The sequence below is a fragment of the Hakea prostrata genome, chromosome 1, assembly GCF_041222555.1.
Source record: "Hakea prostrata isolate BN-2017 chromosome 1, UWA_Hpros_2, whole genome shotgun sequence".
NCBI lineage: Eukaryota > Viridiplantae > Streptophyta > Magnoliopsida > Proteales > Proteaceae > Hakea > Hakea prostrata.
The window spans coordinates 28,230,266-28,254,738 of record NC_142600.1 but is presented as its reverse complement, the minus strand read 5'-3'; the positions used below and the strand labels follow the sequence as shown (position 1 = coordinate 28,254,738).

The 24,473-nt window shown below is 38.8% G+C and overlaps 4 protein-coding genes and 1 non-coding gene across 5 annotated transcripts; 2 read left to right on the top strand and 3 right to left on the bottom strand.

The window, feature by feature from the left end:
• Positions 1–1,596: 1,596 nt before the first annotated feature.
• Positions 1,597–9,287, top strand: LOC149028608 (proteasome subunit beta type-2-B-like). Its single transcript, XM_089138100.1, has 3 exons — positions 1,597–1,860; positions 1,988–2,111; positions 8,103–9,287. The coding sequence occupies exons 1-3, from the start codon at positions 1,703–1,705 to the stop codon at positions 8,433–8,435; spliced, it is 615 nt and encodes a 204-aa protein (XP_088994226.1). The 5' UTR covers positions 1,597–1,702; the 3' UTR covers positions 8,436–9,287.
• A 5,003-nt stretch (positions 9,288–14,290) lies between these two features.
• On the bottom strand, positions 14,291–16,165 carry LOC149028607 (Bifunctional inhibitor/lipid-transfer protein/seed storage 2S albumin superfamily protein). The gene is made up of 3 exons (XM_089148888.1): positions 15,658–16,165; positions 14,926–14,961; positions 14,291–14,851 (listed from the first exon to the last, which is right to left on the bottom strand). Exons 1-3 carry the CDS (start codon positions 16,058–16,060, stop codon positions 14,628–14,630), a joined length of 663 nt encoding a protein of 220 aa, XP_089005014.1. The 5' UTR covers positions 16,061–16,165; the 3' UTR covers positions 14,291–14,627.
• Positions 16,166–17,572: 1,407 nt separating this feature from the next.
• On the bottom strand, positions 17,573–18,815 carry LOC149028606 (non-specific lipid transfer protein GPI-anchored 16-like). The gene is made up of 4 exons (XM_089148881.1): positions 18,381–18,815; positions 18,258–18,284; positions 18,121–18,156; positions 17,573–17,989 (listed from the first exon to the last, which is right to left on the bottom strand). Exons 1-4 carry the CDS (start codon positions 18,739–18,741, stop codon positions 17,757–17,759), a joined length of 657 nt encoding a protein of 218 aa, XP_089005007.1. The 5' UTR covers positions 18,742–18,815; the 3' UTR covers positions 17,573–17,756.
• A 384-nt stretch (positions 18,816–19,199) lies between these two features.
• TRNAR-CCU (transfer RNA arginine (anticodon CCU)) lies at positions 19,200–19,272 on the bottom strand. Its single transcript has one exon. It is a non-coding gene; the product is annotated as a tRNA-Arg (tRNA).
• Positions 19,273–21,714: 2,442 nt separating this feature from the next.
• Positions 21,715–22,766, top strand: LOC149028604 (non-specific lipid transfer protein GPI-anchored 15-like). The gene is made up of 2 exons (XM_089148869.1): positions 21,715–22,100; positions 22,278–22,766. Exons 1-2 carry the CDS (start codon positions 21,755–21,757, stop codon positions 22,520–22,522), a joined length of 591 nt encoding a protein of 196 aa, XP_089004995.1. The 5' UTR covers positions 21,715–21,754; the 3' UTR covers positions 22,523–22,766.
• Positions 22,767–24,473: the final 1,707 nt, after the last annotated feature.

Here is a 24,473-nt window from a genome sequence, read left to right as displayed (position 1 = left end):
TTACAATCAGGATGACTTACAAAATAATATACAATAATACAAGATAGGCAAAATGAAGTGGAAGGATAATGATGTGATGAGGAGAATTTTGGTACATATGGAAAGATGAGGGGGGCGGGGTGATAGTGTGATGAGGATGGTGATATGGAAGATATTGATGATGTGGAGAATCCTGGTAGAGAATACTCCCCCTCAAGTAGGAGCGTGAATATTTCGAACGCCCGACTTGGAAATTAAATAATGGAATTGCTCATGGTATAGTGCTTTAGTAAATAGATCAATAAGTGATGTCTGGACGTATAACCGAGAAACCCAACAAGGCGTTGATATATAAAGGGGTCCGGCAATAAGGCACCATCATCAGTAGATAACTTTAAAATTTTGTTTCATAGGCGTATCGGCAGAATGGGCACGAGTGTAACTAAAGTCGGTCAAAATATCAAGGACATATTTATGTCGACATAAGAATAGACCGTGTTTGGAATGGACAACTTCAATTCCCAAAAAAATATTTGAGTTAACCAAGATCCTTGATCTAAAAGGTGTTAATGAAACATGTTCTGAACATCTTGTAACAATGAAGCATTAGAGCCAGTAATGACAATATCATCAATATCTAATAAAAGAAATATGATTGCAGAACCTCGATGAAAGATAAAGAGTGAGGAATCAACAGTTGATTGGCTAAAGTCATAATTACATTAAGCTGTTGAAAATTTCGAATGCCATTGATGGGGGGGGGGGATAATGTGATAAGGATGGGGATATCCTTCTGTTATCGATATCCTGAGGGTGGAGTCACCATGTAAAAAAGCAGTTTTGACATCCATTTGTTGGAAGGGCCAACCACGAGCAGCAACAATAGTCAATATGATCAAAACAATGACAAGTTTGGCTGCCGGAGCAAACGTATGATGAAAGTCAACACCCTCAATATGTGTATATCCCTTGGCAACAAGGTGAGCCTTGTAAAATTCAATACTGCCATTAGAGCAATGCTTGATTTTGTAAACCCATAGAACCAATAACACATTTCCTAGTAGGAAGTGGGAAAAGTGACCAAGTTTGATTTTGAGATATTGCAAAGCAGAATCTTTCTTTTCCAATCTTCTTATCCCCTCATAGAAGCCTGATCTCCACTGCACTGTTGTATCCACTCAGCCACTCTCACTTTTGAATTACTTTGTATAGTGACTGATAGAGGGCATTGAAATATGGTATGAACCATAGTTTCAATCTTGTTTCACATGGGCTGATCTATCTTCATGTTTCTTTCTTTGAAATGTCTCTCTAATCCATTTCCTGTAACTCTCCAAATGAAGCTCCTAATCTTTGCAAGGGTGTACCTGCTCCAGATCTTCTTCCACACTTCCTCATGGATCAATATGTGATGAAGAGGGCTAGTGAATAAGAATAGATGGCCCAGAGCTGGATTTCCAAAATTACCCCTCCCTCTCTCTCTTTTAAACCCGGTGGAAAAAATGAACCAGTTGGTTGTTCTTCACATTTTTATGTTTGCCTACACGTACGTGGTGAGCAACTGACATCTATTTTACACGTTTCTTGCCTCAGGGGTCGCCACTCCAACGTCTAAATAAATACCCTTTGGCCTTAGCTAGTCATTCTTGGTTGCAGGCTCATAGGTCATACTCTGAAGTGTGAAGAACAGCGAGAAGAGTTGAGGGAAGAGAGAAAGACGAAGATGGAGTGTGTTTTTGGACTTGTTGGGGATGGGTTTGCACTAGTGGTGTCGGATACATCAGCAGTAAACAGCATATTAGTTCATAAATCGAACGAAGACAAGATAATGGTCCTCGACTCTCACAAGCTTATGGGCGCCAGCGGTGAGCACGGTGACAGGTTTATCCTCCTCTCCTCTCTTTTCTTTGTCATTCATCTTCTGGGAAGAATTTATCGTTGACGATTCTCTTTTACGAACTATTGTAAATTGTGAATTTCGTCTTTCATGACCATACAATACATGCAGAATCCAATTCACGGAGTATATACAGAAGAACGTAGCTTTGTATCAGTTCCGTAACGGGATCCCATTGACTACGGCAGCCGCTGCAAATTTTACCCGCAATGAGCTTGCCACCGCCTTGCGAAAGGTGCTTTTCCCCACTCATACTTGTTGCTTTTTATTGCTTGATTGATGTAGGGTTTCATGATTATTTTAAATTTATACTTTTCGGGGTTTTAGGCTTTCATCCTTTCTCTTTAGGGATTTTCCTATGCAATTTTGAATATTGGGATCTGCGGGATCGTGATATCTGGTTGCTTGGCGTATCTAACTTTAAACATCTTGGCATTGTTCTGTGATAAAGGTGATTTTTTTTGGTGGGGGGTGGGGGGCAACAGTTCTGGCTAATTGACAGTTATATCATGTTTGGCTTTAAGGTGCCATTTTCAGAGGTGCAAATAAACAGCTTTTACTTCAAAGTTGAATTTCTTCTGTTGCAATTGCTTGATTCTTCTGGCATAGGTTATAGGAGAGATGTTTGGGTTAGTGTTCTTTCATGCTTTCCATCATATCAACTGGTGAGGTCATCCATGTTGTGTTGGATTCTCTCCTCAGCCAAGCAACCCCTATTGTCCTACACCCACACCTAAGAAGCCATCCGCTCTAGTTTCTGAACCTATTTTTATCATGTTGTGAGAGTTATTTTAGAGATGTGTTTCTTGAAAAGGGTAGGTTTGGAGGTTAAGAGTAATTCAGGAGGATGAATGGTATTCTGGATTGTTATGGGATGAAACTTTGGAGGATGTTTGATTGTTTTTCACATGCCTTCACATGCCTTCAATACTGATCTCGAATATCGTTCTTGAATCCACTAGGACTGTATGTTGGGAACCATTAGCATATCGTAGGTCATGGGATTGAAATAAATTAATATTTGTCAAAATCAACAAAAATATCTGGATTTTTTTTCAGGATTAAAATTCCAATATTTAATTAATTTCAGTTTTAATCAGCTTAATTTCTCCAAAATTTACATATTTTCAACCAATATTGAAATTGAATCCCCTTAAAATATTGTCAGCCATGACCAAAGTCATGTTTGATACTAAAGCTTTATCCATGTATCAGCTAAAAGTTGCAATCCATCTTTGTCTGCAGAACACTAGATGCAAACACTTTATTTACTTATCCACTGTCTTGCAAGACCTAGACTTATCACATCACATATTTTTTGAAAGTGGTGAGTCTTGCTTCCTAATTTTCTATCTATTGCTGGTCAGTCGGAAGCTCCTTTTTTTACTGTGTTATTGGTAGTAAAATTCGACATTAATGCCTCAAACTATTGGAACAAGATGAATCATGTAATGTATCAGTCAATTTTTGCAGCGTTTTTGATTTGATGGCCATGTGCGTCCTTATTATAATACATGAGCATTTGGGGAGGGACAAAACCAAAAAAAAGAAAGAAAGAGAGTTTTAATGTTTGTGGTTCTGTCACCATTTTGAAGATCTCAAGGAAGACTAAGGTGAAGATGGTCTCTTATCACCAAGAAGGCCCTTTAAAACATTGAAATATTTTATGGCTGTAAATTTTGCATATCATCAATTAGAAGTTTGTGCCTAATAAAGTTAAGTGGGAAATTCATTTGATATAAATCTAGGATGACTTCACACTTGGTAAAGCAAACGGGAGCTTCATTTGAGGCATTGTAAAGGTTTTAAATGAAGTATCCTTTGAATCTAAAGGAATTGAGCTTTGAGAGTGCAAGAAGAAGAAGTTGTAGTAGCAGTAGAAGTAATAGTATTTTAGTAACCAGTTATTTAGTTCTATGCTCTGTTCCCCCCTTAATGTGTTCCATTGGATCGGTTGAACCAGTGATTTAGCTGAGTTCTCTTCAATCTAATTTTTGGTTCAGTCAAGTTAGAATTTGACAAGCACATGACTAACTATAAGAATGTGATTAGGACCATACCTGCCCATGGTGAGAAAGGGAGGGATACTTCTTCCAATTATAAGTAGGAATAGGATTGAAGGCCTATGACCATATTATAGACCAATTTGTGGGAGCTGAGTAAGAAATTTGATTATCAAAAATTTCTATTGCAAGCTTGCTGCTGTCTTCTCCATTATTGAGATTATTTTAGTTGGTGACTGATCCAGCTCCAGTATGATTGGTTGGATTAATCAACTCTTTGATGGTGTGAAGTCTGGGAGGTTCAGATTGAAGCTCTTCTTCAACTAAGTTGAAGATTTGTTCCATTATCAAGGTCCAAGTTCGAAAAGTAGACTCAATTAAGCTGCTGCCATAGGACTGCAGCTACTGTGAGTACAATTCTAGGAGTGCTTCAATTCTTCTCCAGACCTTTTGCATGATCACAAGCAAGGTTTTTCTTGAAGAGAATCATACCAAGCCTAGTCCAGACATCTGATCATCATCATTACTGAACCACAGCCTCCATTCATCAACCCTAGCCTTTGGTCCTTAGTTGATGATCAGCTGTCTGGAATTGAGTGTAGCGAATGTAGTGGTGATGCTGTAGTGAATGTAGTGGTGATGCTGTGGTCAACATTTGAACAAAAGTTGATGGCTGGATGGACTGAAAATCAGGTCTGAAGATCTAGTGTTTTGGTTTTTGAATTCCAGTCTTTTGGTCAAATCCTAGGGTTTAAGTGAGCTATTAGGCAGGGATTTGGATTAAGCGCTAGTAGGACTGTGACCTGAGTTCAATCCAAGTATTATGAAGGTTTGATGGTGGGGTTGCAAGTAATGAAAAAATGAGGGTTTTGGGGAAATTAGGTAAGTTAAAAAACTAGGTTTCAATGGTGTGATGGGGCTGGGATTGGGACCAAAGGCTAGGGTTTATGAATGGAGGCTTCCCAGATCCTGTTTCACTTTAGCTGAATCTCTTCAATCTAAGGCTAAATCAATTTGGTATGTGATTTCCCCTCTCCCCTACTACTCATATCCACTTTTTGTTGGATTTCTTCCCCACTCCTAGGTGGCCCTTCGCCAATTTTATATTATAGCCCGAAAGTTATCCATTTATTTCTTCTCTCCCTGTTCTACCTTCTCACTTTTTAAATTGCTTTCTTCACTCCACCCACTATAAACCCTTTCCCCTCCCTCCTCCAAGATTAATAAAAGGGCGTATACTTTTCCTTCACCGATTAGGATATTGCAGTTGTAGGGAGAGGGGAAATCATACAAGAAGAGACACTGAGAGGTTTTTTTTTTTTTGGGGGGGGGGGTTGTGTGTGGAGGAAGAAGATCACACTATCACTCAGGCCATGTAGGCACTCACAAAAATGTCACTATTCTATTCTATTCAGTGAATTGAATATGTTAGTTACATGTGTATAAAGAAGAAAAATAAGAGAAGCCTCAGAGGAAAGCAAAATGGACTAGTGAAGAATGTTAAGAAGAAAAATATGAGAAAACTTTAAGAAGGAAACGACTGATGGATCGGTGAAGTGTTTGTGAGTACTTGGGTGACCAAACTTATCATGCATTCTTCTCCCTCCCCCCTACTTATGTGGTTTAACCGTCTCTTTTATAAATCTGACATCTTCTTATCACAGTTCTAGATAGGCAGGACACAAACTAGAAGCCAATTTCAGGGTTTGATCTGAACAAGTAGTTTGGCTTGCTCATAGGTGATTTTGGTCATAAGGTTAGGGTTAAGGTTTGATGGTTATGTCGAATTGATGTAGTGGCCTCTATCAATGAGGGTTACATTAAGTTTTTGATGGTGGGAAGTGGACTAGAACGATCTGTGGTAGAGTTAGGTTTCTGGGATTTTGAAGGAGGAAGATGAGGGAATCTAGGGCTAAGCTAGTAGATGGGGATGCATCCTGGGTTGAATTTCCTGCATAGGGAGAGGAGGGTATTGATCTGTGATTAATTTAGGGTTTGAGGATGAAGTTTGAGGATGGTGGAATTCTAGGGTTGGGTGTATGTAAGATTAGCAGAAGATTAAATGGGGTTGGGATGATTCAAACTTACAGTTGTGGAACGAAATCTGGAACAACAGTTTGTTTGAATATAAAATCTTGAATAAAAATCGAATCGTGCATGAAAGAATTGAAAAGAGAACTTCTAAAGAACCACCCCGCTTCACAGTGCAAGATGTCAATTGAATCAAACATCGATTTCTTCAAATGATCCACCTGAGCTTTGTACCACAAGTTGTTGATTGGATGAAAGACCAATGCCATCACCCTTGTTCAAACAGAAGACAAAAATCCATAATGGAAGTGAGCAGGAAAAAGGCTTTTCATTATCAAATTTTTTGTTCAATGCTTGGCCCCTTCCAGCCTTACATGGAAGTTTGGAAAATAGATTATTACTCTAAAGAGGAAATACCTAATCCATTCCTTAACCTATTAGTCGCTTAAATTGAATAAGAAACTGAAACACTGAAGGATATAATAGACTCAAAACATGGCTGGACGTACTGTGCCCTAATCCAGCCCAAGTAAACACTTAAAAGAAAAACTACTAATATCGCTTACTGAACCCTTGCTTGTACCAGTTCAAGTTAGGGAAGGAAGCAACAAAACCAAAAGTAAATATGGAACTAAAAACCGTTTAATCCCATATGCAGCCTTATTATCCATACTTTAGGTCCATAAAGTGATCTATTATGTAAAAAACCCATGGGATCAAAGGTCCAACATATGGGCAAACCATAGATTTCTTCCTAATAAGACAAGCCTATTCTGATAATGAATCGACTTAGTTGTCTCAGACATTGGCACAATAATAAGGTACTTCATTTTGACCCAGTGGCTGTAGGTTATAGTCAGGAAAGAGCCTCTGCATGAAGTGATTGTAATGACCCTCCCCTAGACCCCCCCCCCCCGGTGCCTCACCCCTTTTAAGCTCTAGTGACTGTTGCTCACATTATTCTGATTGGTTCACTCAAGTAGTAACCTGTTATATGAGATATGCTATTTGAATTTCCTTTTTTGGTAAACATACTATTTAAATGTCAATGAATTATTAAATAACACTTGAATAATTAGTGGTACACTATAAGAGTGTTCCCCCCCCCCCCCCTCTTTTGTGGGGTGTGGTCACACATGGTATGGTACAAGATCTCTGATTTGTGGTTTTTTGACTCGAGACACAGGCGATATGGAAGTAGTACATTATCGGGTCAAGTTTCGATCTTGACTTAGACTCAGTTGAACCAGGCCATGACCTTTGTTATAAAAGCACTGTTTTGGTTGAATTCTTGATGTTATCTTGCTGTTTGTTCTACAGTGAATAAAAGCACATGTAGCTTGGATAGCATTTATACTTTAATTATGTGTTCTAAATATTGTGTGGGATAGCCTAGGGTAAGGGTCACTTGTGCCATAGATGAAATACCTAAGGTCTGACTTCAGATTAACATTTTGGGTTTTGAATATGTAAAAACTAATGTTTCCGTTTTGTTTAGAAAGCCTAAAATAAGGAGGATTCGAGTTTCAGAACCTATGGCAATATAGCCACCGAAACCCACCAAAAAGTCTTGACTGAAAAAATACATTAACTTGCTGAGATTTCGGAGTTACTCAGGGGTCGTGGCTGGGTGAAACCAAGTCCTAAAACCTTGACCTGCAGGCTGTTATGGTGATATGCTGTGCGCTGAGCTATGTAAATCGTAGACTGATGGAAAACAATGCTTCCAGTTTTTAAATGGTTGCAATTGGGAATTGAATTCCATTAAGCTACTATTCCCAGTTGTTTACCAGCGTCATCTGCTCACTGTCCTTTGAGATGAACTTTTCTTGATGTTTAAGAGTATGTAAACATATCTTTGGGATGATCCATCTGTCCAATTTCAGGTTGAAATTCAGTCAACCAATTTATGTACATGCATGCCTGCATTTGTCAGCTGTTTGTGTGTATATGGAGTTATGAACCCCCTCCATTACTCTCTAGACTCCATTACAGGCTGTGACATGATTGCAGGGTATCGGGGGTGTGTAACCCTTAACAAAATCTGAGCCCAATCTGATCTGCCACATCACTGATATTTGGGTTCTTGTGAAAACATTTCCCCTGGAGTGGAAATTTATTTATTTATATTTCTAAAAATGTTCCCCAAATTGACTCACCTCTTTTCCTACATTGCACTCTTTATCCTCCAGAATCCATACTCTGTCAACATACTGTTGGCTGGCTATGATAAGGATATTGGCCCATCATTGTACTACATTGACTACATTGCAACACTGCACAAGATCGAGAAAGGGGCATTTGGTTATGGATCCTTTTTCTCTCTGTCCATGATGGACAGACACTACCATAGTGGGATGTCATTAGAAGAAGCAATTGATTTGGTTGACAAATGCATACTGGAGATCAAGACCCGGTTGGTTATAGCACCACCAAATTTTGTGATCAAAATAGTTGACAAGGATGGAGCAAGGGAGCATGCATGGCGTGAATCCATTAAAGATGCTGGTATTTCATCAGCCTGAGCACATTTTTCTACTTTCGCTTTTTCTATCTTCCCTAGTTTCTGGTTCCTCCAATATGGAGTTTTATACTGCTAATGGAAAAGAATTATTTTATGTTTTTCTTTTCCTCCTTTTTGGTAAGTTTTATCATATATTTGTTGGGACTAAGAAAGCTATGTTACATTTTAAGCCCTTACGTCCTTGATGGTGGGACTGGTGACTTAGTCCTTCGAACCAGCTACTCCATATGATCAACTTCCGAAAATGGGCAAAGCATAAATGCTTGGAGATCCTGGGATTCATCCATCTAGTGGAAGCTCCCAAATGACATGCAATTTGCTGATTTGGTTCTCTTACTACACACACAAAAATTTGCTGATTTGGTTCTCTTACTACACACACATCTATCATTTGAAGGCTGAAGTTCCATGTTTATTTGTTATTATTATTATTATTTTTGATAATAAAAGAAAAGATTCATTCATTGGTGGGAGTTGTTATAGTTACATTTTATGTTGGAGAGATTTATATATCTCTCTTCAAAATGGGGTGGGGTTACTTCTAACAGCAAGTTTTCTAGAGGGTGAGATCGAATATTACAAATTATGATGTTCTTTTGCTTTCAAAAAGTTCTGTCGTTGGTGGGTCAAATTCAAGAGCCATATGCTGTTGTTGTGTATAGACATGGCTTGGAATTTGTATTTGCAATACTAATTTTTTTTTTATATTTATGCCCATAAATTTCTTTGATATTTACGCCCATGTCCTATGTCTTGCCCAATTCTTTTATGATGCCTCGAGCCATTGCTTCCTTCATTGTTTCCACCTCTGTTTTTCTTGTGCTTACAAAAAGTATTTTCTATTCCAAAAGAAGCCCACCTTCCACGTTATCTTGTTTAGAAGTTCATTAGGTAGCCTTGCACACAATAAAGTTGGTGAGCAAAAGGTTTTTACATAATCACATATGCATTGATTTGTATTATTATATGAATTGGCTCAGTGTTCGTGCTATTTGGAATTAGCTTATGGTAGAGATGTTGGTTGGTTATCCATTTGTTTACATTATGCATCACTCTAACTGGGTTCATATCCTTATTGTTATAGACCTTGGAGTTTCTTTCATGCCATAGGAAATAACAAATTATTATGAAGATAGAAAAGAACCATTTCTTGGATTGTGTATCCAAATGGGTTCATATCCTTATTGTTATAGACCTTGGAGTTTCTTTCATGCCATAGGAAATAAGAAATTATTATGAAGATAGAAAAGAACCATTTCTTGGATTGTGTATCCAAGTTTGAGTTTAAAAGAAAGCAATTGCAAAGATGGACGAGGGAGTTATAAGAAATAAACTCCGTCTGAAGTCCTAATGGTCCCATCGCCGAAATCCTCTTTGTCCATTCACAAGAAAGGAAGAGATGCTATTATGATTTATTAAAAGCACCACAAAGTTCGCATACTGGGTCGATTGCCGTCCGTTTTGAAAGAGCTGTCATAACAATGAGCCTTGCATTCAATAGATGCCAAAAAAAAGTCTTTAAACTTAGGATGAAGTGGTAATTTTCAAAAGAATTTCCACCATTGTAAGTAAATATCTTGCGTGTAGTTGTTCTTTAATTTTGCCAAGGCTTTTCTTGCTATTTTAATAGGGAAATCTCCATTAGTCGATATTAAAGATAACCAAGCATCTTTGTTTCTAAGCTTTGTTTAACCACTCACAACCCCTCAAAACACAAACCACACAACACCCACACCTTTTCTCACTCTCTCTTTCTACTCATTTTCTTATGTCAAACTTTCACCTGGCTTCCTGTGGAGGTCGTCAAGCACCGATGAGGGATCGTGCACAGGAGCCCCAAATGTCATTTCTCAATAAGTCAGAGGAGGCGGAGCAACTCTATTCTACCCGCTTCGGGCATGCACCCCATCAAATACAAAAGATCCGTCACCGTTGAGGTGGGAGCGGCATTGAGGCTCGCCGATGGATTTGATGCACGAAGATAGGGTTGCATGCTTCATCTCAAAGAGCCCCTTTGTCTAGAGCTGGTCAAGTATTTTTATAGCAACCTAACTTACCATGAGGAGTAATTCGGTGAAGAGGATAGATGGTCAGTGATAGAGAGCAAGGTGAGACATTGACATCCCCTTCTCCACACAGATGCTAGCACAATACTAGACATCCCTTATGTCACATCCACCCAACCAGTACCCTAACCATGATACTCGGATGTGTGATCCATAGTCTCAAAGATATCTCGTAATTCAAAGAGATTACAAGAATTATCAGAGAACGGAAATAAAATATGTCAATAAAAGATTCCAAGTACAAAGTAGAGCAGAAATAAACTCTATATAATCAAAGCAGAGAAGTTGATCAAACTAATGTATTACAACTGAACAAACTAAGGAAATGAAGAGGTCTGAGAATCAATCTAAGTCTAATCATACATCTCCATAAACTCAAATAAGGTATGTCTAAACTCAAAGACTTCCATATCCAAATACGGGCGCTCTAGCTCCAAAATGGGACTAATCCTAGTACGCACCATCATCACACTGTTAATCTTTACTGTTATGTTCATAACAACCAAAATCTTGTATGAAATACGAGTCACTTGTCGTGGCCTTGTAGTCCTGGCTCTCGCTGTCATCAGTACCTGCAACAAGGTCTAAGAAACATTGGCTCTGAAGGGTGAGCTCAAAAGAACTCAGCAAGTAGTTCAATCACAATAAACAACTACAAGCAATTCAGAACAAGCATGATGCAATGATATGAGACAATGATGCAAAGATGCTTCTAACTCTATGTATGCTAGTCTCTAGTGGTAGACACACATTAAGATAGAACACCATACTCCTCTGGGCAGTCTCAGTAACTCTCCCTCACGACTCTTAAGCATGTCTTTTGGGTTCTCTATAGTAATTGGGTCAAGGCATCCCTCCGACATTCTATAGCTAGCGTTTAGGTCACCACTCTCTCACTCTACCGTTGGTTGGAGTACTGGCGCATGTCAGGGTTAAACCTAGCCCAATGCAAGTCATCTACTAAGTCATATCAATCTCAGAGTCGGATACTTCCCTTCTATGCACTAGACAGTCCATTCCGGTCTCATTACCTCCCTTCCATTTTTAGGCAGTCCATTCCAGTATCTCCCTCCTTAGAGTCATCATATCCTATGGCACCCAACCAATATGACTACTGACTCTTAACCCTATTGGTCATACACATATAATAAACAGGAAGCTCTCATGTCCTTTCATGGGTTACCTACTGGTCTTAAATGCCCATGAGCCCAGGTTCATTATTTGCAACCCTACCAATGAATGGTCTCCAACAATGTGATTATGTCCTCTCACGAATCGGATACCGGTCTTGAGCACCCATAATCCCCATTGTTGTCACGGGTCACTCGGCATCAATACCCTTGTTGATGGGGTGAGATATGATGGGATTTCCTAGCTAAACACATCTAGACAATACCTAAGTATGTCATCCAATAATCATGGAAAGCATCAAGGGGCAACATAGGAAAGCGTCCCATACCACCTCCATTGATGTCCCAAGACAGAAACGTCAAGAGGGCATTCCCCCATTCCATAATTATAACTTAGGCAACCTCATCACAATATGATTGCATAAAATATCATATCAAGGTCCAATCACAATAGAATCATTCAAAATCATACAAGTATGCAAGTTAACATTATTAAACACATTTTGAAATTATAGAAGTATGACAAATATTAATAAGTCCTATACCAATAGCTAACACTTGCATTCAAGTTCTATCAATATGATGAATGTAAGTATGCCAATTGTGAGTGAACGTACTCACCTTATATTCAATTCGTAAACTTTGAAGAAAGAGATCTGAGGGTAAGTCCAGAATCACCAAAGAAAGTGTAAACAAACAAGTAATGAACATAAGAAACAAACCCTAATGATTGGAGACAAAACGGAGAAAGTTGTTGTCACAAACACCTCTTTGGTTGCTTGGGGCGACCAAGCCTGCTGTGTACGGACATAAAACATAAGTTTTGATCAGAAACTCCTAGTTTGGGTTCAATCACTCTAAAATTAATAGGAAAATTCTAAAATAGTATATGGAGACTATCTATTATGATCTAAGCATCAAACATGGTCATCGGAAAGAAGATCTAACAATTCGCATAATAGGCCTAATCCACAGATTCTCATGGATAGATTAGAGTGAGTGGGGATTCACTCTAGAGATAAGAAATTAGTAGATCATGATCATAAATCAACCTAGGAATTGTACTAGAAATCAAACAACTCATGTAAGAATAAGGTCATGAAGATCATGCTAGGTTAAACACCAAAATCATACCGTGTTGTTCACGGAAGGAATAGAGTGGATGGGGATTCACTTTAAGACTATGAGGATGAAGAATTATGTCATTACAGTAGCATAAGACCTTCCTCGCAATCACAAAAATGAGTTGAAACAGTAGAAAGAATAGATCTAGAGAGAATGAGATCGATTACTAACCTTGTATAAGAAGATTTGACGAAGGAATATCTCACGGATGATTGGGGATCTTCCTTGGCCTTGAAGAGAGAACTCTAGGGTTCTTCTCACGTTCTCCAACAGCTTAGAGGCAAAATGGTATGAATTAGATCAACGTTTGTATATATAGAGCTTCGAAAACCTAAATTTCCAAAAATATCCAATTCAGTCCCGAGGGATGCGTTGGTCGCTTAGGGCGACCAATTAATGCCAGAAGGTCAAGAACAGGCTTTTGGAGACCAAAAGCCTTAAGCTTCACTTGGGTCCTTCACCAACTTAAGAAATGGTCTTACCTGACTTTATAGGACCTTTCAAGGGTGTCAACGCTGCACTCAAAGTTCACCTCCCAAGTGCATCATCATTCAATTTACATTTTCTTCCAAAGTTAGTCAGGGTTTTCATACTAAGATCTTCATCATCAACCTCCATTGGTTCTAGGTTAGATCCAATGGGTTCCAAAGGGATGGCCCACAACCGTCTTCTACCTTGACTTCGAGTCTTCGGACCTACAACATAGATTTTTGGATTAGGTTTCGTGAGGGATTTCACATATTACGTCCCTAGTGAGAGGAGATGGATTGCGCCAAACAATGAGTTCGACAGCATACTATATTGGATTCAGCGCCATCTGATCTTATCCGTTCTTTGTGATAAGGAGTGCACTGGTGTTTGGAGCGCCAAGTGCATGCTTCAATCTGCCATAGTCATCTCACGCATTGATAGTAGAAACATCTTACCTATGGGAGGGCACCAACACAAGATCTCACTACCACAACTTCCGTTAAGTTTAATTGAGAATGATGCAGAGGAGGTCAAGGCACGAATCAAGTAACACCATGTATCAAAGCCCCATTTTTATGTTGCTCAAAATGAAACAGCTATTGAACCCGACACATAGAATTAACCGTTTTCCTTTTAATAGTTGGGTACTGTTAAATTTTGAGTAAATTGGAAATGGACATGGTATGCCACTTCACTTACTCCAAACAGAAAACCTTGTATACAGTACACTAACGCATGGGAATTCCAAGGTTTCCCCCTTCTTCTACATGACATCCTTATGCTTCTTATCCAATTCTAGCAGTTCCAACACAGAACCCGAAGTTCAATAAAAAGCATTTTGGGTTTCCTGGGCAAAATCATACAAGAAAGAAATTTAGGTGTTAAAGAAACTAAGCTATAAAATGCATTTTTTTTTGTTGATGTTGATGATGCTTCATTTTGGGTGATGAAAGTATAAGCTCAAAGTACACTAGATTCCAAAATAAATTATCCCAAGTGCTTTGCAAGGCGAGCATTTGGATATTCATAAAATGGCTTACGCTTGCGGATTAGTTTCTTACGGTGAGTATCCCAGGCTTCTTTCAAATTGGGGTTTTGTGAATGAGTTAAACAAGGTGCCGTTGATTAGATAATCAAGGGCTAACAATCCAACATCCCATCATATCTTTGACATGCAACAGCTTGTAATAGAGATAACATTTGTAAGGTGAGAGAGGAATCGTGTTGAATCAATTCAAATACTGGGTGATCTTGAACGGTACACCTACAATTTCATATATTGGTTCGGTATTGATTTTCTAAAGACGTTATTAGACTCGTTCAGGGAAATTTCACTACCCAGATCCTATCATATCTGATGACCGGCAGCTTGATCTATGGTGGCAGCAAAGTTGCTCTAACCTATTTCCACAGCACTGAGGAGTCTATGAATGAAAAATGAATCGAGTACCACACACAGGTGAAGATGGGAAGAAAGAAGAGCAAAATTTCAGGTTGCAGCAGAGGGGCACTGTTGTTAACTGTTATCATTTTAGGGTCGTCTGCTTCAAGTGTTGTTGGTGCAGGGGAAACACCATCTGATTCTGGCGGCAAGTTCATAAAAGGGGCTGAAGAATTATCAGAGCCTGCAGGTGAATGCGAGTAAGTTCAGCAAATGAGACAGGAAAGGAACAGGGGGATTTAGATTTCCCAGTCATACCTGTTGTGTTCTGAAGAGGAGGCAAGACAGGAGACACTGTAAGACATCAACAATTATAATTAAACCGATATTAGCATGTACACATTCAATTCCATAAGAACAAAAACATGCATCGCTAGTTTAGCAAGGGCTGTTGTCACTGGACAATTTTCCCTCCCCCAGTCATTCCCATCAATTCAGAATTCAAAAATGGGAAAGGCCAAAAAGATCCTTCCAAAGAAATTAGCGCCTAATTCAAGATCCACAATTCAGAATTCAAAAACATTTATCTGTTCGAATCAATGGCGCTTAATTCAGGATTCTTAAAAGCACATTTATTCGAATTTCGAACAGATGCCTGGTGGTGAAGTAACGATTCTAAAAAGGTATGGAAGAACTCTAACGAAGTTCTGTCGTGTTATCTGAACCAAAATTGTGGATCCTCTAGAGATGCTTTTGTCGTCTTAGATCGTTATCAGTGGTGGCTCAGGGTTTGTCGGACGATGCTAAATGCATCGAAGGTGTTGGAGGGGTGGGGATGCTCAGTCAGGCCATCACACAGTGACTTGTACACACATAATGCGATCCGATCGAGTGAGATCTCTTCGAATAAACGGAGAAACAAGAAATCTCACACATTAACAATCAGGAATCTAAATGGAAAAAGCATACACCAGAAACCAAAAGAAACGAAAGACGGAGGAGGAACTAGCAAATCCAGATATGAAACTGACTTTAAACTCGAAATTTTACCTGCGCAGAGATGTTCCAGAGGTGCGGTGGTTGTCCTGGTTGAATTAGTGGAGTTGGAGCTGTTAGAAGAACAAAGAGATGACAGCGACAGTATCCTCGAAGTGTCGAGAGGGAAGCCGAGGAGCAAAGGCTGGCGGAGGAGGTAACAATAACAGACGCGGCCGGTGGTGTTAAAGGTGGAAGAGAAAGCATCGCAGCAGCGAGGAGGGATCGACGATGATAGATTGTTAGGCGTCGATGAGATAAAAGGCAAGCAAGGAGACAATGCCGTTAGCTCGTTAACACAGCCTTCGGCTGGGGACGCCGGCACAATCACCAGCAAGAACAGAAACAGAGCTAGTATGGCCGCTGCCAGATCTCTCGCCGGTATCCGAACCAGTACGACATCCACCATTTCTTCCATCTGGAGAGAACCTCTCTGAGTCTGTTACAGACTCTCTCAGATAGTTTCTTTCCTTCCTTCGTTCCTTCTCAGAGCTTTTCACTTCCTTCCTTAGGCAGTGCTGTTTGAGTGTTTGCTCAACACCGAAATCTCGGAGATCGAACCTGACAAATGTTTATATAGCCCTAATGGCGGGAGGATCTTCTGTTTGTTTTTGGGTCTTGCAGAGATCGCTATATGGTCATGTAGCCTCTGCGCTAGCATGGCTCATTGAGGGTAATTGACCCCTGGATCCTAGATACTCTATCCATGAGGGTAAAAGATTAGGATTCAAACCCTGAGGGGTGGCTCAGTTGGCAAAGTCCAACGTTTTCACATAGGAGGTCAAAGTTCGAATCCCTTTGGGGCCAAGGGCGAAGCTCTCACCTATATTAAATTATATAAAAAGCGCCTTGAGGATGTAGTCGGTGCGCGCAAGCCAGTCCAGATGAACCTCATCCAAAAAAAGAAATAAAAATTAGGATTCAAATCTTATGTAACGCCCGAGCAAACAGATTCAAATCCTCTACAATGCCCAAGTGAGCGACCGTAGCTAATTCTCATTGAGCACCACGTGTTCCCTATGAATTTCCAACAATTGGATAAAATTTAAGAGGCTACCGGGCACACGCCAACCGTGCCGTGGTGGAACACGAGGTCACGAAAGTTGGCTGCTAGATGGTCATTCACATGGGCACTACAGAGGATTTGAATATGGATAATTAATGCTATCTTCACACCATTTTGCCACCATTGGTGTAAAATCTTCCACTAGGGTTGAATCGGCTTAATCGACACTTGAATGATCGAACTGGCTGAACATGAAATCTGCTTCAAGATCTTCCTCCAGGAAAAGTAATCATTACAAACACTCAACACAAACCTTAGACATAGTTGATCAGTGTGACCGGTGATCCGCCTCTGACAATCAAGTCAGTAAATGATCGATCGAAAATATGCTAAGGTTGCAGAAAACTCTAGCTACTAATTGAAAACCAAGTCAATCTATGTTTGTGATTGCCTTACCTTCGTTTTCAGTACGGAACCTCATTTATATTACCTTGCATGTGCATTCATGTCACCAATCCTTTCTTTAGATCGTGTGGTTCAGATTGCCTCTTTTATTTGATCCTTGGGTCATGATGAACAAACGGTTGAACCGTCAGTTGGGGCAGGCTTGGACCTCCGACAGTTAGCCGTAATAACCACATACTTAGTAGGAGCCCACCTCTAACTTTATTTTTTATTTTTGGTAAGGGAAACACACATCTAATCAAGATTTAAAGTATCTGTATCAAGTATCGTATCGGTCAGGTGATTTAAAGAGACGTATCGTCCTGTATCGAGTATTGTATCACTCTGGCTAATGTATTTGAGTGTAATTCAATGGAAACATGTATCGAGATGTATCGTATCAGTTTGGTCAAATATTGATACGTATCAACTAGTATCGTATGGTATCGTGGAATACTTTAAACCTTGCTTCTAATTCTGTTACTGGTTTTATTTGAAGAACCCGTGATAAAAAAATGAGTTCATTAAGAGAATATAATACAACCGCCAATACATGCCAATACACAAAGGATACACTCTTCAGGAAGAAAAAAAAAAGATAATAAAAAAGAAAAGATGTAGAGGACAAACTGACTAAACCAAATCAATACATAGAATCCTGGACTCAATTGTAAATCAAAACTAAAACTCCGACTACAGACAATAGAAGAGATGGTGAGAAACTCATAGAGGGATTGGCAGCTGATGGGGACACGACCGGATGGATCCCTGCAGTCTCCGGAGTTTCTGCGGTTGTTGGAGTTTCTGAGCTCACAGGTGTGGTTGCTGGAGATAATGCTGCAGGAGTTTCTGGTTGTGGTGCCAGAGCTGGAGTTGTCAATTTGGGGACTACAGGAGCTGCTCATCAAGAAAACCATTAGCACAGTTAAGTGGTGTTATTGACACAAACCAGGAAAATTGCTAATGGTGACCTCAGCTAGCCCAGTGCACAAGGTAAACTAAATACTATATGCATATGAATAGATTACCTGCAGGAGACAGAGTAGGCCCAAAAGCTACGGGACCTGCAGAAAGCAATTATTGTTAGTGTAAACATTTAAGTTATTTAATTAGTAGCTCAATTTAGAACAATTCTATAGGTGTTGATTCATGATTCTCTTGGTACCTGGAGCAGGAAGAGGAGAACCAGTTGCTGCAAGCAGAAGGAACAGACAATTAGTACTCTTGGCAAATTAAACTAAGTAAATGCAGTGGAAACCATAAGAAGCTAGCAAGCCTAGCTAGCTACCTTTGCACTGAACCGGCACACGGGTCTTGTTACACGCACGGGGTAGCGAGACGGCAAGGGTTCGATTGATGGGTATCCGGAAGGGAACATTTCCATTGACTAGAAGACATGCGCAATCCATGCTAGTGTTCATGACTGACCCAAGAGATCTGCAACAATCTGCAGTTGGAGAAGGAGAAGAAGAAGAAGACCCATTTGCTGCACTTCCTGTGATGTAATTCAAGCATGGGGTGAAGCTAGTGATCATAGAGGTTGTGCATCCTGCATTTATCTGCCCATTTAGGACTGGAATCACTGACATTACTAATGCCATTGAAGAGATCACTAGGAAGCAGCAATGGAAACCCTTGAGACCCTCCATATTTGTGATCCTATTAAAAACTTCAGACAATTGTATAGCTAGGAGTTTTTAGAGACACAATGTGGAGAAAGAAACTAAGTATGGAATTGAATGGGTTAAAGGAGAAATTGGGTCGCAATTAATATAGATGAGAAAAGTGGTACTCTGGATGGAAAAAGAGAATTGGTAGATTTGAAGTGGTTCTTGGAGTTTACCAACCTTAGCTAACTTTTGTTTATTGGATGGATGATTGGATAATTGGATGAACTAACGTTAACCTACGATAACTATTTCCTTCTAGTCATTTCTCCTAGGCAACAATTATATAATGTGGGGTCCAATGGATACCTTGAATCGTTGCTTCGGTCACCCATCTATCATTGTAGATTTCATTTAAAATTGTTTACCGGGGAAAAAAATTTCCATTAAAAACCGATTTTTAAGCCCAGAAAACATAAAAAGATGCAAAAAAATAGTTGCGCGCCAGGTAGGGGTCGAACCTACGACTTTCTGCTTAGGAAACAGACGCTCTATCCACTGAGCTACAGGCGCATTTTGTGTTATATTTGTTATATGGAATAATAATAACTCTATAAGTTTGTTCTCTCTACTAGTAATTAAAACCTTCACGCCCTAAACATTGTATGGGCTAAGGAAACTGTTCCATTAAGGGCAGGTCAAGGTCGAGATTTTTCTTCACTAAATTAAGATTAGGGTTGAATGGTTGATCTAGCCTGATTTTACCATATTATCTTATCGTATACAATATTTCTAATATTCATAGACATCAACATGGAATTATGGATTGTGTTTATATTTTGACGTTAAAGTTAGGATCTAAGTGATTTAATCTATAAGATTCATTTCGGTCAAGATTTAAAAAGAAACTCCAATCTTAAGTTCCTTTGTTTTTAAGTAATCATGGATTTGTGTTATCATACGAGCCAATGGGAGAACACATCTTATTTTCTCCTTCCTTTATGTTTAGATGATGTGTGCTATGTTACTTGAGGTTTAGCAAATGGATTGATTTCTCTTCATGTATGATGGGAGAAGAATTTGTTTAAGTATAACTTGATTAAGAATTCAAAATCAAGGTAAAAACTCGAGATTGTTCATCGCCGTATAATGATTCTAGTTCTTCAAGCTATCAACCTTTGACTTCTTCCATGTTTCATTTGCTTTGAGGAAAAAGAAAAGAAAATTGAGGAGGTAAAATGGCATTTTAATTTTTAGCCTTAATAATCTTTGTGTTTTCTACCCAAAAAATATATATTTGTCTTTGTGTCTTAATACTAATTATTCTAACAGAGAAGAGAATAAATGTTTTTTAAACTAAGAAGGAAGTGTTCAGTGCATTAAGAATTTTGTTATAAGGTGTTGGAGCTATTTACTCATTAAAATAGAAGATTGTTTTCAGTTGCAATAATATTTTCTCAAAGTTATGGATTGTTGAATTAAAATATTTGAATTATAATGATCCCCTTAATTCCGTTTCGTTAACCTTGAATCTTCTGTGGTATTGATCCAGGGGAAAAAACTATTAAACAAGGCAAATATTACAAATTTAAAAACACTGATGTTTGGCATTCATTGCTAGCATGAAATTGAAATTTGATCAAGGAATTGCCTACCCCCACCTACCTATGACAAAGCAATTTGTTCATCAAAATTTACAAAGCAGCTAGAATCAATCTCAGTCTGGAATTTTCTTAGTCACTTTCAGCCCATTTGGTTGAGTAGGCTAGCCAACCAAACGCCTCTTCTTGTGTTCCTCTCAACTACTCTGTGTGTTCTCTTACTCTCACTTCTACACTCAACAAAACAAAACGAAAAAAAAAATGTTATTGTTCAAGAATCCAAGCATTTTGCAAAGATTTTTCTGTTTTACTGGTAGACTGCTAATATATTACTAAGGAAGCCGAGTTACACACCCAGCTAACAGAAACTGCTGCAGCCGGGGAGAGGAATGTGGCCAGAATGTCCTACTCGACATGAACACGACCTTCGAGGTCAGGGCTCAACAAGAATTTGACACCCTTGAAACATACAGAAAAGAACAAACATCAAGTTCCACTACCATAACACGAAATGGTAATAGAAAGGCTAGAAAAGATTGAAATCTGGGTTCCATTGAATTGGCTATTGCATTAGCCATAAAACAATTAAAAAAATATATAGTATATTATAGAAACAATGGTAATAGAAATGGTAAGAACCCCTTTTCACTTCGGCTTTTGAAATTAAATATCTGAACTACTGTAGGAAGGCATGGGAAGAAGAACATCAAATGTGGGTTTCAAAACCCCAACTACCTTATGAACATCATCAACCTAATATAATATGAAAAAAAAAATGTAAAAAATCCTTTTAATTGATTTCTGGTCGAAAACCAGAATAGAAGGAGTTTTAACAATTTACTTATTAAAATAAAAGATTGCTTTCAGTTACAACAAGATTTTCCCAAAGTTATGGAGTATTCAATAAAAATATTTGAATTATAAATAATGGACCCTTTTTGACACACAAGTTTAAAAGTTAATCAACTCAAAGTCTAACTATTAAACAAGGAATTACCCGGAATAAACTTTTGAACAAGGCAAATCTTGTAAATTTGCAAACCCTGATGCTTGGCATTCATAATTGTTTGGATGAAATAAAAATTTGATCAAGGAATTGCCTACCCCTTCCTACCTATGACATAGTTGTTTGTTCATTACAATTAGAAAAACAGATGGAGAAGTGTTCTTCAATCAATAATAATCTCAATGTGGAGTTCTCTTAATACGCCTGGGTTACTTGCAGAGGCCATTTGGTTGAGTTCTTCACCAAAAGTTTTCCCATAATTTAGGAGTTGGCCAGCCAACCAAACGCCTCTTCTTGTTTTCCTCTCAACTACTCTGCATTTTCTTACTCTCTGTTCTACACTAAACAAAAAACGTTCAATTTAAATAGTTGGGAACCCATCTCCCAACTCCAACCCAATCACTGCGTTCTTGTCTTCATATCTCATCAAAGGAAACCGCATAAAAAAATGGCTGCAATGGGAGGAACTGAAAAGGGTTTTATAGTTGCATCACTAGCTGCTGTGACAATGATGCTTTGGGTGGGAGCAGCCGCTCAATCGTCGAGTTGCACAAATGTGGTCGTTGGCATGGCACCTTGTCTCACGTACATTACGGGTAGTTCTTCAAAACCATCTTCTTCTTGCTGCCAACAGCTTGCGAGCGTTGTTAAATCTCAGCCACAATGCCTTTGCCAAGTGCTCAATGGTGGTAGTGGTGTGGTTGCAGCACTGGGCATTTCTATTAATCAAACACTTGCTCTTGCACTCCCTGGAGCTTGTAATGTCAAGACCCCACCAGTTAGTGCCTGCAATGGTAAGTAATTAAGCTCAACACAACTGATTTCCTCTGTATAAAAAAGCTCAAAAGGCTTCGTTTAATGCTTCCCATCAGCAAGACTTCACAAAAGTATATTTATTTAGTGCTTCAAGGTCTCAATCATGGCCAACTAGCTACTGATATGTTGTTTGACTTGGAACCATTTGTTTGCAGCTGCCAATGGACCATCTACTTCTCCTGCAACAGAATCTCCGGTGGGTTCTCCGACAGCTAGTACTGTTCCAGAGGAATCCTCAAATGGATTGGATGCAGGAACTGGGTCAAATGCAAAGGCAGAACCATCGATAGGGATAGATGCATCTGAGGGAACTAGAATGATTACCACTTCACCACTTCATCTTGGCTGCTTGCTTCTGGTCATCATGGCTTCATATGCTTCGACTCTCACTAGCCTCTGAGTTTTCCTTTGGCTCTGAGGACTAGTTCCACTTCGTAGAGTTCTTCAACATCCATGTGTGGCTGTATTAGTTACCTGTTCTGTAACTTTATGAGAGAGTTTATTTTTGTTTGATTCATGTGGTTAGTGTTAAGTGTCATGTTGTTCAAATAGTCTGGAATGTACCGCTTATGGGATAACCTTCCCACATTCTCTCTTCTAAACTTCAAATTCTCAAAAATCAGTTAATTGGAACAAGACAGTGGTTGGAGACCTATACGACCGAGAACAACATATTATAAATTGAAAAAACAATGGAGATTCACTAATTGGGCTCTCATTAGGAGATTTTTCAAGGAGAAGATCCAAACTCCACTTAGAGAGTGATGGGAGGCCAAACAATATGCTAATGTAAATTAAAGCAACAAACATAGCAATAATTGATCAAATATTCAATAAACAAACCACAGTAGACACAAGATTTTTAACTTGGAAAAACCCGCAAAGAAAAAAACAACTAGATTATTATCGAAGTCCACCCAAACTTCCACTATCACAAATGATAATAATAATGGGTATAAAATCAACATTCCATCTTTAGATAATACTAGAAGAACACGAAGTCACAACCATGTCATCAAAGAAATGGAAATCCGAGAGAATGGAGAAAAGTCAACAGATAAACTTCTTGGGAATTATGGTAGAATGATATTCTGACCGTTGGATATGAAGAGCTAAGTGTCACGACCATTCCATTCAAATTTCAGTTCATTCCGATAGTGTTTCACCGTTGGATTTGCCGGAGAAAACAAAAAAGGCCTCTTCTTCTTCCTCCCGTTTCTACTCTCTCTCTCTCTCTATTCTGCATTTTTACTGTTGTGCGGCTACTGTAGCTATATTCAAAAACCCTATGCTTTTGTTCCTTTTAAAAAACCTTGAATCCCCCATATGGGTTATTAGGCCGGACCCAACACAGAGCTTAGAAATGTGAGGTTCATATTAACTTTTTCACAATTTGCAAAGATGATTTGGCAACAAAAATCTCAAATCAATGGGGTTTACAAGGAAACAAAAGTACCCTTTGTTCATGTTACCACCATGAAAAGAAGAGCAAGGAACAAATTTAAATGTCTTAATGGTTGTGATATGAGTGATCATTCTTACCAAAAAAAAAACATATCAGTGATCAGAAAGATATTGAAGGGGCCTCTTACCTCCCACTTTAAGTCATTTTACTCTTCCTCCAATCCTCACATTGTCGACAATTACTTCAATCTAATTAGAAGCAGACTTTCACAAGCTAATCTTGACACTCTATTAATATCATTCTTGGATGAAGAAATTCATCCAACCTTACTTAGTATCAGTAGTTTCAAATCCCCAGATCCTAATATATTTTAAAGTGCATTCTACCATTCTTATTGGGATACATATAAACATGAAGTCACCGATCATGTCAAAAGTTTTTTCAGCCATGCCTCTTTCTCTTCCCAGATTAATCAAACCTACATATCCCTCATTCCTAAAATGGACATCACTTCATCTTTGTTGAAATTTTTTTAAAACTTATGCATATTACTTTAATATAATATATGTTTTATTTATATTGTTTTATCTTATGATTTCTGTGACGTGACGGGAACCTTAGTCCCACATTGGGCCAAAAGGAGGTAGTTATTTAGTTTAAATATGGTAAGGACCTATGTAATATATTTTTGGGGTTAAGGATCGCACACACGTAGTACAATGCGAACCCATGTGCGACACGAACCAAGCTTGAACCCTAGTCTGACCCAACCATGGTTATATAACTATATATTAATTATTAGGAATAATTACTATTGCCCCCTTGTACTTTGGTTTTATTACTAATCAAACCTCTTTCTTTATGAAATTACTGTTGCCCCCCTCACTTCTAACGGTGTTAAGTGGTTGTTAACATCAAATATGTAATGTCTATTTTGCCCTTCATT